This window comes from Wyeomyia smithii, chromosome 3 (assembly GCF_029784165.1).
Source record: "Wyeomyia smithii strain HCP4-BCI-WySm-NY-G18 chromosome 3, ASM2978416v1, whole genome shotgun sequence".
Lineage (NCBI taxonomy): Eukaryota > Metazoa > Arthropoda > Insecta > Diptera > Culicidae > Wyeomyia > Wyeomyia smithii.
In genome coordinates, this window is record NC_073696.1 from 194,764,882 (window position 1) to 194,780,788 (window position 15,907).

General features: G+C 40.0%; 2 protein-coding genes across 2 annotated transcripts; both read left to right on the plus strand.

The window, feature by feature from the left end:
• The first annotated feature begins 785 nt into the window (after positions 1 to 785).
• Positions 786 to 2,778, plus strand: LOC129732716 (39S ribosomal protein S30, mitochondrial). The gene is made up of 2 exons (XM_055693842.1): positions 786 to 1,345; positions 1,407 to 2,778. The coding sequence occupies exons 1-2, from the start codon at positions 903 to 905 to the stop codon at positions 2,626 to 2,628; spliced, it is 1,665 nt and encodes a 554-aa protein (XP_055549817.1). The 5' UTR covers positions 786 to 902; the 3' UTR covers positions 2,629 to 2,778.
• A 4,178-nt stretch (positions 2,779 to 6,956) lies between these two features.
• LOC129732715 (zinc finger protein 37-like) lies at positions 6,957 to 10,162 on the plus strand. The gene is made up of 4 exons (XM_055693840.1): positions 6,957 to 8,271; positions 8,358 to 8,831; positions 8,904 to 9,138; positions 9,211 to 10,162. The coding sequence occupies exons 1-4, from the start codon at positions 7,105 to 7,107 to the stop codon at positions 9,378 to 9,380; spliced, it is 2,046 nt and encodes a 681-aa protein (XP_055549815.1). The 5' UTR covers positions 6,957 to 7,104; the 3' UTR covers positions 9,381 to 10,162.
• Positions 10,163 to 15,907: the final 5,745 nt, after the last annotated feature.

Consider the following 15,907-nt stretch of genomic DNA (forward strand, 5'->3'; position numbering starts at 1 on the left):
GGTAACACATTGAAAGGTATTGCAATAAGGTTCAATAAAGAGTATATTTATTTTTACACGTTTTTCATGTTTTATGCTAAAACATGAATTCAAATTGCTCCAAAGTAGCTTCATCACAGTGATTTTTACCTGGCGGTTCACAAACCCGTTGTATGGTCTACAGAATAATGATGAAAGTATATAAAATTAAACATAAACATAAAATTTAACACCTTCACGGTTTTTGTGATGCACTTTATTGTTCCCCAGGACTTCCACCGCACCATAAGTTATACGAGCCGAATAAAAAGTTAGTGAACATTGCGCTTTGAGAAGATATCTGGCACCTCTGATACGTGAAACCTAGTTGCCAAATCAGCGGTTTTTTCATCGCTTATCTCTCCCTCTGAGGATCTCTACATTCACCAAAGCAAATGTCAAACCATATCATCAAACTGCAATGTGAACACCTGAGGTGACATCCGATATCATCTTGCGAGTCTGAACAAGGCATTACACTTCAGTCTGGTACGGCATGCATACTGAAATCAATCTTCTTATACATTCAAATTTCAATGCTTATACACGTAGGCATTTGACGAAACACGTTAAAATACCTTGGATTCCAATAAAAATCTATATGGGTCGATATAATGGAATGATTAGGTACGTTTATTAGCATTCATATGCATTAAGGATTAGCGTGCGATTTATTTTCAGTGTTTGTGAGAAAAATCTGACAGAGTAAAATACACTATACCTTAGTACTTTTAATATACTTTGAGAAGTGTGAAAACATTGGAAAAAATGAACTGGCATCTCTGCTTTGACAGCAAACTGCTGATTTCGCGTGAGGTTATCGGGAAAATGTTCTGTAGTTTTGAAGAGTTAATTACAAACAGTTGATTATAAAAACAAGTAAAATGTTGCGGTCGTATTTTCGTGAAAATGTTCGGTTTACGTTGCGTGGTGTTTGCCGATGCTTATCTACGCGAGCCCTTACAAAGCGTATCGGCGAATACTCCGATCAACCTGAGTACCCTGCCATTCAAGATTTAAGTTTCAAGGAGAAGAAAAAACGTGAATTTGAATCCTGGCATGACAAGATAAAGCTGCTCAGCAGCGTAGAGGAAAAATTGTTCGAAATCAACATGCCCAAATATTACGGGTATAAGACTCACATGATTACCGATCAAAAATTTCCTTACAATGTTCTTCCACTGGCACAGTACGCTACAAGAACTAATTTTATCGAAGAATTTTTACCGGATGCATTTGAAAAACTCACCGAGGATTCAAAAATTATTCTACAAACCCTTCGTGGAGAGCTAGAGGACATTATTGGCTTTGAATTGGGCGGTTACAAGTACGTTTTTTATTATTCCCTTTTGGTACAAGTGTTGTTTTTAATCCACCTGTAATTTTAGACGCTTAGATAATAACATGTCACCCGAAGAACGCGAGGAAATGATTACTTCATCTTTTGTAAAAGGACTTCATAGAGTATTGATCAACCACCTATCTAATCAGTACGGTCACTTAAATGAAATAGAAGTAGATTTCTATCCTAGACATGAAGCCTTCTGGTTTCTGGGTGGTATTTCGCCTCCTCCTTTGGTTCGAAAAATTAAAGAAGGCGTTGAATGGCAAAAACCATATGCAAATGATCCCTACGATAGAAACTTGCAGTATATAGGCAGGCCTTATTTAGCACTACGGCATAAACATCCACTAGAGCCACTTGCTTATGTAAATTTGGACAATCTCGATATCAAACAGGACCAAATCGAGATTCCACAATTCAAATATGATCCGCTCACACTTGGTTATCATACAGAACAACGTCATGCAACTACAATACCGGGATTCTGGCCCGGGGAATTGCATGAATTTGGAACAATTTCGTTCCAGCGCCGAAGTCATACTTTGTTACGTCATACTTATAGTGTTACAGATGACCTGCAGGAAGCTATTCATTCACAAGCTATTTTCGCTAGTTTCGCTTGGTTACTAGGTCAAGCTTGCTACCAAGGCTTCTCTGTGTTTAACGATTTAACTTATCCGTTAACTACGCAAACTATCATAACGAATGGGAAAAAGTGGTCTTTCTATGCGTATCAGCTAAACACAACACTATTACATTCGGATCAAGTGGATATAAACCCGCGTTATAACATCTGCTGGGGAACGAAAGAGTTGGAGCTATTTGACCACGTAGATGATACAGGAAAAATACACGGTCTCAACGAGGACGTTTTGGCTCGATTGATTACGTTTTATATTAACACACCGAAGATTCGCGAAGGCGTTAATCTAAAGCCGTATCTATGCAAAACTGAAACCCGAGTCGCAAATATTCTGGACGAGAAGCGACGTGTTTTTATGGAGCAGACATATAAACACCGAGCCTCGAATCGTCCTCGGCATCGGCCGGTTCCGGAATTGTATCTATGGGAAAAGTTCTATAAAGTAGATAACAACACGCGTGCCATGGAACCGAAGCGACGACCGTTCGAGCTAGACAAAAATATGTATAAACGTCGAATGGACGAACACGCACTTGAATATATTCCACGCCGTGAACGTCCAGGAGGTCCTAAAAGTAAACCGAAATTCGAAACTACATACTATCCCAACGTGAGACGATAGACATAGGCGGGAGTGATAGTTTACAAATAGCTTAAAATAAACAGTTGTACGGAAAAATGAATGCTATGAGACAAACTTTTTTTTAAAGGAACATTATATCAAAATTTTGTGTAAAATAATTTAGTACATAGATTTCTACCCAAAAATCAAGTGGCTGCAGTTTTTCAATTTTTCGATTGATTTTTTTTACACTTACAAAACTTGTCATCTTCTCGTCTCTCGCCATTCTGGCAAAGATAGATATTTATAGTTCTTGTCTACCCCCCCTTCAGGACGTTATCGAAGATTTGGAGAATTAGACGTGAAAAAAGGGTTACGAGGAGCCTGATACATTGTAACAGGTACACTTATTGTACCTTAGGTATAATTTGTACATAACTAATTTAAGAAGTAACTTTTTTCTAGTTGTATATATAAAATATTAAAATCAATATTAAAAGTTAATAGGAACGAACAGATCTGGTAATCACAAACAGTCTAGTTCGACCACTGAAATACATTAGTCGACTGAGGGTACTTGAACTGGTATAATAAACCAGACGTATTTGAATTAGGCAGCGCCTAAAGATATGCCACCCAGGGGATACGACGTTACGCACTGTGATCCGTGAGGTCTCGAGAGAAATGCTCTTTAAACGGATTAAAGAAACTGCCAGGACCGAATCAAACTCGGAGATTAGAGAGATTAGATTGACATCGTGTCCTCCAAACGCGGGAAAAGTGGGATGGCAAGATCCAATGAAACCCGTAAGAGCGAGATGCATTGCTCAGGAACGATCTATAGCTAACGAATTTGTCCAACTCGTTCGGAGGTGACGCACTTCTTGTAGACCGACTTCGGAAAACTATTTAGCTGAGGGCTCGAGATTTTCTCGTCCATTTGCCAGTAAACCTAATAAGGTATCGGAAGTGTGGCCTTGCCTCGCGTGTTCGCGATCCTCGAAGTAGGGACAGTTTAACTTGTTAAAATTTTCAAGAGTGCTGATCATCAAGATTCTTTGCAGTGAAATTCAACCGAATTAGAAACCTTCGCATAGCTAGGCTAGTTTCGTTTGTGCCAAGAGAAGAAAGGTATAAGAATCTATGCGTGTAGGAAAGTGCGTGTCTTAATCCTCGCCGAACAGCCGTTCGACGGCTTTCTTTCTTCAATATAGCCAATCGACCACCGCCACATTTTTTTCGTTGGATTTGGCAAACGCTTTGTTAAGCGATAGACAATGGTCCGGTAGATCAGTAAAGTTACGCACAGATAGAATAGGGAAAGGAAAGATGATAAAAATCGAGAGTTACTAGAATAAGATTGTGATTCAACTAGAATAACCATGTGTAAATTATTTCTTGCAAATATTACCTAATGCCTCCCTATTACGCTGTGTAGTTTTTTTGGTGATTAGCCCCCCTGAAAAGATTTCTGCTCGCGCGTATCGTTTCGATTTGAACCTATGCTTGCGAACCTCGCTTCGAAGGGCGACCACGTGACCACTGCCGTATTTGCGTATGCCGACAAGAGGGGGAAAACTCCCATGATGTTCAAGAGAAGCTTCTAGGGAAAGCTTGCTTTCGGATGAGAAGGGTGAATCCGTGAATGATGGTCGTGAGAGTCTAGTGAGATCTAGTAAGTCTAGTGAGGGGGGAAGTTGGGGACAGCCGGACCGCTTTGACGCGTTTTGAACAAGCACCTACCTGAGGTTAGGTCTCATACCGGGCAATTGAACATTGGTGAGCGATCCTCATTCGAGGTGGCGCTTAAATCGCTCATTTTTACGGTCAAGTGCGGAATGGAAATCCCTGACGTTAGCTCTGAATAACGTTTGGAACTTAAGTACGCCATCGTCGCTAGACGATGTTGGCGTGCTACAACATTATTGCCTATCCACACACACACACAAACAAACCTCGTTATAAAAATTTTCGCGTTTTGTATAGAATTCGGAACATTTTTGACAATAATTACAAACGTTTGTATTAGTGCGATGTATTCGATTTTTCTTTGTTAGCTGTAAGAATTTTTTGTCACCTGTGAGAACTGTCATCTAAAAGAGAGAACAAAAAACTACCGAGTCTGATTCACACTCTCACAAATTTCAATATAAGTAAGTGTAAAGCGGGCCGTGTCGTAGTGTTCGTTTGTTTTCGCTTGGAGAACTCTATAGACCAGCGGTTCTCAACCTTTTTTTGTTCGCGTACCCCTTGGCGATATTTTTCATATCGATTGTCTTGGAATGTTTTCGCAGAGTGGGAGAGAGTAGTGATAGATCATGTTGCGGTAGTCTTGTTTAGGTTTCAAATTAAACTATGGTTTGGTTGATTGCTACAGTCATGTTTTAGGAGCAAGATTGAAAAACAAATGAAGTATTTTAAAGGAAAATTGCTTTGTCCGCCATTACTGATTTTTCTTTCGCGTACCCCCTGAAGGCCCTCGAGTACCCCCAGGGGTACGCGTACCCCAGGTTGAGAACCGCTGCTATAGACCTTTTTACGCACGAATGTTTTAGTGCCACTCCAGCTGGTCTCGAGGTACGATGGTGGCCTAACAATCCAGTTGTCGTAGGTTCGAGTCTCGGCTCAGGAAAGACTGTTAGTTTCAGTAGGATCGTAGCGCTAGCCCCGCAATTGTCCTGTACACTCAACAGTTGGCTGCGAAGTCTGTGTATAGTAAACAGAAGGTCAAGTTCCGAATCGGAATGTAGCACCAAGGCTTTGCTTTGCTTTGTGTTAGTGCCACTAGTTGGGGAACATATTTATAAATAGCTGTTTTGTTTGCAATGCTATGTCACTTATCTATAGAGATAAGGGACTTTTCACCTTCGCACACTAGTAAACGTGTACACCTGTGTAAAGTTGCTTTTGTTTCCTCCAAACTGTAAATCATCGCATCTCGTTGCTTCGACTTTTATCACTTTTTACCAATTTTGGTCGATTATGTTCAGCAGCTTTTTCCGATTTCTGATCACGAATGAAAACATTTATTAGGAACAAATTTAAAACACATAATGAGTGTTCAACTGAATATTTGTCCAGCTGCTAAAAACATAGCATTGCAAACAAAACTATTTGTAAATATTTACACTAACACACATTTGTACGTAAGAAGGTCTATAGACCTTTTTACGTACGAATGTGTTAGTGCCACTAGTTGGGGAAAATATTTATTAACAGCTGTTTTGTTTGCAATGCTATGTTTTTAGCAGTTGGACAAAAATTCAGTTGAACACTCATTATATGTTTCAAACTTGTTTCTGAATAAATTTTCTCATTCGTGATCAGGATTCGGAAGAAGGCGTCAAATATAATCGACCAAAAATGGTGAAAAAGTGATAAAAGTCGAAGCAACGAGATGCGATGATTTACAGGTTGGAAGAAACAAAAGCAACTTTACACGGGTTTTTACACGTTTACTAGTGTGCGTAGGTGAAAAGTCACTTATCTCTATTGGTAAACTCCCCTGTGTCAGAGATGCCAGATATACAGACAAATCTGTATTATACAGACTTTCTGTGTTGCGATACAGACACGCATAAGCCTACAGATTTTATACAGACATTTAGTATAATACAGATATTACACAGATATCTGATATTCTACATAATGGTTTTACCAGTATACACAAAAAAAACGAACATAAAAACCAAAAGTCACTGTAGCCGTTGCTGGAAAAAGTGAACTAGGAACTGAACACGTTGCTGAACATATTAATCTTGCGTTTTTGATAGTGAAATCATGACAACGGGAATCGAGTCAGGCTTTCGGGGTTTTTATCGGCCCCGTGGGCACTAATCTGCCTGTTTCGCCCCCAGTAACAAACAGCTGATTGTCTCGATCGATTGCCATGCAGGTTATATTGGTGAAAAGACCGTTTGTTCTATTCGGAGCAATATCCAACGTTGAAGAATTGCTTAAAATGTCCCAAACCTTGAAGGTACTATTTTTATAACCGCGAGACTTCTGCCGTCATGTATCAGTTTAGCTACATTACGACGAACGACGATTTTTTATCACGGGAAAGACTCTTACTTCTATGTGTTACTTAGATTTAAAAGATAAATTAGTTATCGATTAATCGACCAACTATGATAGACTCGAAAAAGAACAATCAAAATAAGCAATAAAACAAAACAATCTGACAGGTCGACAAATATTTAGGTATCAATGTATCGGTAACTTTTTTTCGCAGCGGTATACAGACTTATACAGACATTTTTATGGATTATACAGACTTGCCAAAAAAAAGTCTGGCATCTCTGCCCTGTGTAAAAGTCAAACGTTAACTCAACCTTTCCCAACTTTCACTAAGTGTGTAGGTTCGACTCCCTTAAAGGATAATTCAACCATAGAGTGTACTGTCATCACGAGACGAGTTATCGATTTTTGTTTTGCTCCGAAAGTACACAACTGGAAAATAGTTTGGATAGCGTCGAAAAAATGTATTTTTCGTCCAAGTTTTAGGATTTTTCGTCACTTTACCACTGAAACAAAATGGACCGTACTCATGTGCCTTCCCCGGACAGAACATGCAACACGGAGGTTGCAGCTGCAGCGAGAACTTCAGCTTCGGCCGACTCTCGAACAGCCAACAATGCGAATAACACCGCAACAGATTCTACGTCATCCGTAAACACTTGCAACAATGGTCCAAGGATTGTCTATCTTGATAGGGTTTGCCGAACTTGTTTAGTAGAAAAAGATAAAGATCAACTGAAAGATTTGTTCGAGTTTGAACTGGCCGGCACAGTGATGGGGTGCGTTAATATTTCAATCGAAGAATCGGATGGACTACCGACCCATATCTGCCAGGATTGTTTACAGGAAATAGAACGAATTTGTAGCTTTCGGCAAAAATGTGAACAATCAGATGTAACCATTCGAAATCTAATAGATAAATCTGTCGTGATTAAGCAGGACAGTCGAACCAAGTACGAAATTTTGAATGTTATTTTGACTGACGGAAATGGGCACATGGAGGCTTCGGCGTTGGTAGTTCCTGTAGAAGAATTACGATTCCAGTTAATGAAAGGTGGACGTTCAATATCAGCTGCTTCTGCCGGACTACCCGAAACTATCAACATTCCATTAACATTAACAGAAGCGCAGCAATCAATAGAAGGGAATCTCCAAACAGATCTGGCCGTAAGTAATACACTAGAGGAGCAACTAGTGCGTACTTTAGGTAACAAATCCGTTGCGTTGAATCCAAGTGAGTTATTAAACGAATCTGCCCCTTCGCCACTATCGGAAAACTCCAAGCAACAGGAAGAATCGGTAGTTTTGGAAAATCTCAGGAAGGAATTGTCCGAATTTATTGGAAACGTTCCCAAAGATCAAGTATTAGATGACAACGAAGACGACGAAATGATTCACGTGGATTATCTGAAGGATGCTTTGACGGAGGAATACATTCAAAATATGGAAAAACAACTTGCTCCTTCGGTACCTCGACTGGATGACCGTGTACAAGATCGGTTTGAACAAGAACACCTATCCAATCTTATTAACGACGAAGATCGCGATAAAAACCACAAAGTAGAACAGCTCTCAAGAACCAGTTCAAACGATGAAGCGGTTGTAGGATTTCAATGTAAAACTTGTAATGCTGAGTTTGAAGATAACCAACAATACAAAAGCCATGTGAAGAAACATTCTAAGGTGAGTTGGTTAGTTCTTAAACTAACGTTTTTTTTTAATCATATATTTATCAATTTTTAAAATTTAATTGCGTCGGTTTCCAACAGACTCTCAATTGCACTCAATGCTCACGTACGTTCTCTGATCCATCGAAGCTAGAAAGTCATGCGATGCGGCATACCGGGGAAAAGACCCACGTCTGCACTAAATGCGATGCACGATTCGTCGAAAGAAGTATGCTCAGACTCCACATGCGCCGACACTCAAATGATCGACGCTATAATTGCGAAACGTGTGGAAAGCGCTTTATGACGAAAAGCTTGCTCAATACCCACAATAAAATTCATCTGGGCGAAAAGTCACATGTTTGCTCAGAGTGTGGCAAGGGCTTTACGCTGTCGTGGCAGTTGAAGGCGCACAGTCGCATACATACCAATGAGAAACCTTTTGAATGTCCGTACTGTCAGAAGCGATTCAATCAAAATGGAAACCTAATGATTCACATCCGACTGCACACGGGAGAAAGACCATTCCGATGTGAACTTTGCGAGAAAGCCTATCCAAGTCAGGGAGAATTGAGTGTAAGGATGTGGTCAAAAATCAGTTACACAAATGTTTGTTAATATACTTTTCGTTTTCCCCCTCATATTCAGGGTCATATGCGGCAGCATACAGGTGAAAAAAAGGCTAAAAATATGGTATGTACTGTTTGTGGAAAAGCTTTCGCCGGCAACGGTGACCTCAAAATCCACATGCGAACCCATACGAAAGAAAAACCATACTCCTGTCAGCAGTGTGGTAAAAGTTTCATGCTACATGTGCATTTGACGGTTCACATGCGATCGCATACAGGGGAAAAGCCCTTCGCCTGTACCATGTGCGAAAAAGGTATACATCAGACCATTAGTGTTTCTTTACACAATTCACATGTTCTTACTGATCATTTACTTTTCCTTGTAGCTTTTGCAACGAACTTCCAATTGAAAAATCACACGTACGTTCACACTGGAGAGAAAAACTACGCCTGTGATGTATGCAATCGGCGGTTTACTAGTTCGGCCAACAGAAACACACACCGGAAGACGCATGATCGAAACATTTCTAGACAAAAATACATGTTTGTTGGTTGAATTTGTCCCACTGGTGTCGCTTATCTGTGTTTAGTGTTTAGGTTGACTAAAAGTGATGTATTCGTACAAACTAACTTATTTTAAATTGAATGACATTATATTATGCTCCTCAATTCACCTATTTAATGTAAAAAAACTGCTTACCAGACCCAATAATCGTACTGCTGCTTATTAGCAAATAACTTATTCTACGCTTCACTGTACTGTCTAGACAAACACACATTTGATAGGGTAGGTTGATTATTGTGCCAGTTTATTTGTTTATTTCTAAGTGCATCATCTGACATAAAGTCTTAATGAAAAAGGATAATCATTAAAAGTAACTAGAATTAGTTAACCTACGTTTAAAAATATGACTAGGCACACCAAAATCAAAAAGATGCTCGACACTCGTGAATGTTCTCACACAAAAGGCAACAGGTTCATAATAACCATAGTTCGTGCGATGGAAGCTTTTAGTTGTGCTTTTTTGGGTAGGTAGTAATGATTTTGTCTTAAAGGGTGTAAGGTTTAGATGAATATAAACAAACAGTGCTTATGAAACTTTATGCAGTATCTATTCGATGCATAATGATTACCTGAAAACTATTCAATAATATAACACTTACTCGTAAGTGCAACACCTATGAATCTACATATTCTTATGATTATAACTTAAATTTAGATTATTACAACAGCCAGCAAAATCTTTTTCAATGTATTTATTGATACATATTAGCTAAGAATTGTGTACTGTTTCTCCGCAATAAATGTAACTGGGAAGTCATCTTACGAACTAGCAACATTCTGTATTATTTAATATTAAAAGATCAATTCGGTTCAGGTTTACAACAGAAGATATTTTTTTGTCAATACATCAAAGTCAAAGCCATCTAGGTACTGACGCACAAACTCTACAATATTGCACCACCACTCTGGACGATAACGTACCATTAATTGAGCACCTTTTCTCAGTATCGTTACCAAAATCTGAGTCATTATCCGGAAAACTTGGGAAGGCTTCCGTTTCGGTATGACAACTTCAGTGTCCCGAAGATAGCAAATAATCCGTTTTGGGAGCGAGTCCTGGAATACTGCAGGAAATGGTAGTCGATACAAAATTGCAATTCGTCGATGTACTACTCCATATCAATCGGTACCGCCCCATCGCGTCTGGTAACTCGCAGACTGAGAGTCTGATTTGTCGGTCGTAGACCCTCTGTAGATCTTGAAGTCGGCACAAAGTTGCTGCTAGGCGTCATCGGTTAGCCGTTGGTCGCTTGAGATGATAACATGATAACGAAGTCATCGTAGTAAACAGTGCCATCGAATACGCGGTACTAGGTAGTACACGCATGGGTCGACGCAGCTTTTGAGCCTGCTTCAGACCGTAGAGGACTTTTTCCAGTCTGCAAACCATAATGTGGTGCATACTCATCCTGAGTTTCCTCAATAAATATCTAAAACTTTGAAGAACCGGTGGGTTTTCAACCTCAAGACGAACACCGATGGGACGGTCAACCGCAACAAGGCAAGGCTTATAAATAAGAGCTACCCGCAAATCAGAGGTGTGGATCACAGCGAAACCCATTCGCCTTTCGTCCGCTACTCAACAATCCTTCAAATCCGATCCGATACATCGGAACGTTCTCGTCTTTTGCCGTCTGCTCAGCCTCGTCCTCGTCCTCATCCATCTGCTCGTCGGATACTAGCACTCGTTCATCAGACACTGGCGTAGGTTCTTCTTAGAGATCCGAATGATTGACCAACATTTCCCCCGTTGTCAGTCTTTCGTCCAGAATGACGTCTCGACTTTCGAACTCCTAATTGTATGCCATAACTGCATATTCGGTTCACCTTGGAGCACTCTGAGTAGCCAACCAACACACATGTATCGCCTTAGCAAGCTACCTTTTACCTTGCATACATGGGCTTTTGACCCAAATACACGTACGTTCGAAAAGTCGGGTTTCTTGACCGTGAATTTCTCGTAGGGGGTAACGGTTATCGGAGATTGGGGTATGAGGAACACCGTCATTGAAGATGCTTCTGCCCAAAACTTTTTGCTAAATCGGCCATCGAACTCAGATACCTGGCCATGATTCTGGATGGTACGGTTCAGGAGCTCTGGCCGATATGAGGTGATCTTTAAACTGCTTACCGGTAAACCCCATTAACGTCTTCTCCGTTTGTCTCTCCAATTTGAGTACGCCTTTAACTTTTGAAACACACTGAAAGTCTCTACCTATTTCTTCAGTGCTGGTATGATCTTGCTGTACCTAAGAGACGTCACTATTTCACTCGGTCCATGACTGCAGCTTGCCAGCTATTTGTTAAATTACTTATGATTAGTTTATATATCTATTACATCAATCTCTTTCTTTTTTGGGGTTATTTTACAGATTTTTTATTCGGGAGGACCCGGATTTACTGTCACTTACCTCAAGCACCGCTACATTAGCTACAGCCCCACGAAAACTCCACCAGACGTTCGATCGTTCGCCTGCCGGATTTCTGGGACACTTGTTCGATGATGCCTTGTTCAGAGGAGATTCACTGCTGTCAAATTTCATATATGTGTGCGTTATCGCAGATCAGCTCTGGTCCATGACGTTTGTTGGTCCGTGACGTTTGTAACTATGAACGATAATGAGGAAAAAATCACTACACAACACATTCATAAAAGTTTTCCGCGGTTTCTCGAGTTTTGACAAAAAAAACGTTCCAATTCTATAATATTTCACATCGATCAATTTCATAACCAAAAAGAACAAAAACCAAAACAAACACCATGTTGCCGAATATGTTGGTTACACGATGTTTGACAGATAGATCCCCCCTGGCCTTGTTAGCCACAGAAATTCGCGTTGACGGTGTTGCTGATATTTGTTTGGTTTTTGCATGCGAAAAAGAAGGAAGGAAATATTTTTGCTTTTGTCATCACGCACATTTTGACAATTACATATGAGTGTTCACGTAGGTGCGAACAGCCTTCAAAATCTCTTTCAACGCGAATAACCCGAATAGACAAACTAGCAATGGGCAAGATCGATCCGATTTTTGCAAAATCGATCTTTTCGGGTCGATTCATCGGTTTTTTGAATCGATTTCTTTGCGCGCGATCTTCTACTGAATCGATCCTTTGGATGGCAAGATCGTTTTTTTTTTCGCCTGAAAAATAAATGTGTGCAAAACGGATTGAAGACAATAGTGATTGCATTAATTGTTGCTAACGTAATCTGCGGCCGAATTCCGAGAACACTTTTTTTGAAGAGAAGAAAATTTCTTTATTGATAGTATACAAAATTTTTTTCTCTCCGAAGAAGTGTGTGCTCGGAACTCGGACACTGATCTGAAAAATGTGTAAATTTTTAACCGGGATGACCATAGTTGAAGAATGGACTAAAGTTCAGTAGACATGAAACCGAGAAAAACGCATTTCAAATGTTTTTGTTGGTTCAAACAATTGTCTACGTCCATGACAACTTTTTTCATGAGTATGTCACCACCCCCACAAGGTTCCAGAATATCCAGTTTTCCACGAACGGTAATGGCACGCTGCCCATTTTGACGTTTTCTGTAGGTCAGGGAAGCTGGATAACCTTGTCGTCGAGTTGAAAAAGAACAATCCGCAGCCAAATTAAGTCACTCCAGTATTTTTAACGCAGTAACCATTTTTTTGCCTTTGTAAACGCGACATCAATAGACGAACCCGTATGAAATTTGGCTAATACGCATGCGTTGTGAAATATATCAAGGATTAGGGGTGGGTGAAACGGCTCTTTTGCAAGAGCGGCTCTGAACTGACTCATGGTTCACAATGATTCACGAGCGTTGACAGTTCGTGTTGTCTCGGTAAACTTCGGGTTCGCGCGAACCAAACAGTTCTGCTGCGCCCAAAGAACCGTCGTTCTTTTTCGTGAGCCGTTCGTTCTTTCGCTCTTTTCTAAGAACCGGTTCATATGAACGGCTCGTGTGCCGTTCGCCCATCCCTAGCGAGGATGAAAAGAACGACGAGACAAGTTTGCACCTCGAACTGAATATAAATTACCGTCCACAAGACCGCCTCGAAAGTTTGACATATATGTATTGTATACAATCATTACTAACTGATTGGTGTATATTGGGGTGGCAATGGACTTTGACAGTTAGAAAAATTTCGATTTTTTGGATAACACCCGACTTCGACGTTTTATACATTTCTAATAACCCGTTCACATGATGTAATATTGCTCATCTTGATTTCAAATCCCATACTCCAAACTTTCCGTGAAAACTATGTTTGTTTCAAGATACGTGTATGTTTCAAGATACGCGATATCATGTGATATCTGCTATAGTGTGAAAAAGGCATAAGACATTTGGCACAAAAAAAAACTATTACAAACTGTGCTTTTCTTCAGAAGTCGAGAAAGTGAAATTCAGACCAAATACTCCTGACTTCCGATTGAGCTGAATTTTTGCATTGCATTGGATATTGAATTTACCGTTTCGGATATTAGCCAATATTATTTCACATTTGCTACCTCAACCTATTTTTCAACTATGAGTAGCGGGGTACTCGTTAACTCAAATATTGCAAAAGTTGAATTAAATGTTCGTGTATATGCCGTGCTGCATTCTGTTCAGCATGGTGTCGCGCTCGCCATTTTGTTTATTTGAGTTTGTGCTGCGGGTGTTCCGATTTTTTTATGAATTGGGTTGTTCAGCTATATCAGTTTTTTTCTATCATCTGAAAGATCTGAATTTTCGAAGTAAAACGTGATTTAAAAAAAATCTATCATTGTCCTTCGCTTTTTAAATCACGATTTGAATTAGCTAAACAACCCAATTATACAGGTTTGGATTGCTCTTAGTGCATCCCAAACAATAGACCATTTCACGAACTGACAGGTGCCACGGATCCTGCTGATGGTGATGATGCTTTCACGTGCATTATGTCAGCGGTTCCAAACTTTCTGTCAAAATTTCGTTCATGAATCAAGTTCACAAACGTCTCGTGAAATGATCTATGGGATGAGCGACAACGAAAACTCTTAGTAGAAAAAAACCGCCAAAAGAGTACACGCGGTAAAAGAAGATGGCAATAAACTGAAAAAGCCGTATCGTTAGTAGATGTTGTGAACGAAAACTCGTTGAACATGATTGATAAACCAGAAAACGCAAACAAAACAAAATCTCCATAAATATAGTAAAAAAAGGTCGTAAAAAGCTTATACCAAACATAAATCGATTTTTTGTTAAATCGATTTTTCAGGCTTGATTTTTTTATGAATCGATTTTATTAATTCTGATTAATCGATGCAGGAGATTCGTTTTTTTTCGAAGATCGCCCATTGCTAAGGCAAACAACGCTCAAGTGAGCTTTTATTCAACCGCTCTCCTCCAGCGTTGCCAGGTCATTATTTTAAAAATCTGGAAAAGGCAAAATAAAAATCTGGGAAAAATCTGGTAGTCATTTCGTGGAGTGAAAGGTTAATTTTTCGGATGAAAGTCTTGGGGTACGCAAAACTTGAGGTGACAAATTGCAAAATTTCGCGCCAAAATTGAAGTGATGACCTTTTTGCGGAACAGAGAAAATAAAATCTGGATAAAATCTGGATCATATATGAAAAATCTGGATAATTGGACGTCAAAGCTGTCTACCTGGATACATGTTCAAAAATCTGGATAATCCAGCTAAATCTGGATACCTGGCACCGCTGCTCCTCACACACAAAATTGAATGAATGGTTGTGTTCACACAGAGTGAGTGAAACACACAATGCTGAATGAGAGCGCGATGCTGAATGGCATAGGGTTGCCATCACTCCTCCTCTTCGCGCAGAGATAGAAGACCAATCCTCTTTCTAAAATTCTACAGGTTCACACGACTCAACGGCTTGGTAAAAATATCCGCCAACATATCAGTTGTAGAGCAATACGTCACACTGATGTTCTTCTTTTCTGCCAAATCTCGCACAAAATGGAACTTGGTGTCTACATGTTTTGAACGCTTCTGCCCAGCGTTCTGGTCCAACATCTTAATGCAACTTTGATTATCTTCGAAAATCCGCACCGGTTCTGGAACAGTCTCTCCGAAGTCTATTAGCAACTTTTTAAGCCACAACAGTTCTTGGCAGCTTTCAGCCAAAGATATATACTCTGCCTCGGTCGATGAAAGTGCCACACATGCTTGCTTTCTAGCACACCACGAAATAGAACCTCCAGCCAATTGGAATATGTAACCCAAATTTGACTTCCGATCCTTCACGTTTCCGGCCCAGTCGGCATCCGCATATCCTTGAAGTTCTTCATCACTGGAACCCAGTTTTAGCTTTAAATCACTTGTCGCCTTCAGGTATCGCAGAGCCCTTTTTGCTTAAGTCCAATCTACGTTCGTTGGCTTGCTCACCTGCCTTCCAAGAATTGACGAACTGATAGCAATGTCTGGCCGAGTGTTTACCGATAAATACAGCAACTTCTCATTCACATCACACGAGACTCTGAAACTTCTCATTGTTCGGAAGACTCTCATGCTCCTCCTTTTGCTGTAAATATCCGACGTC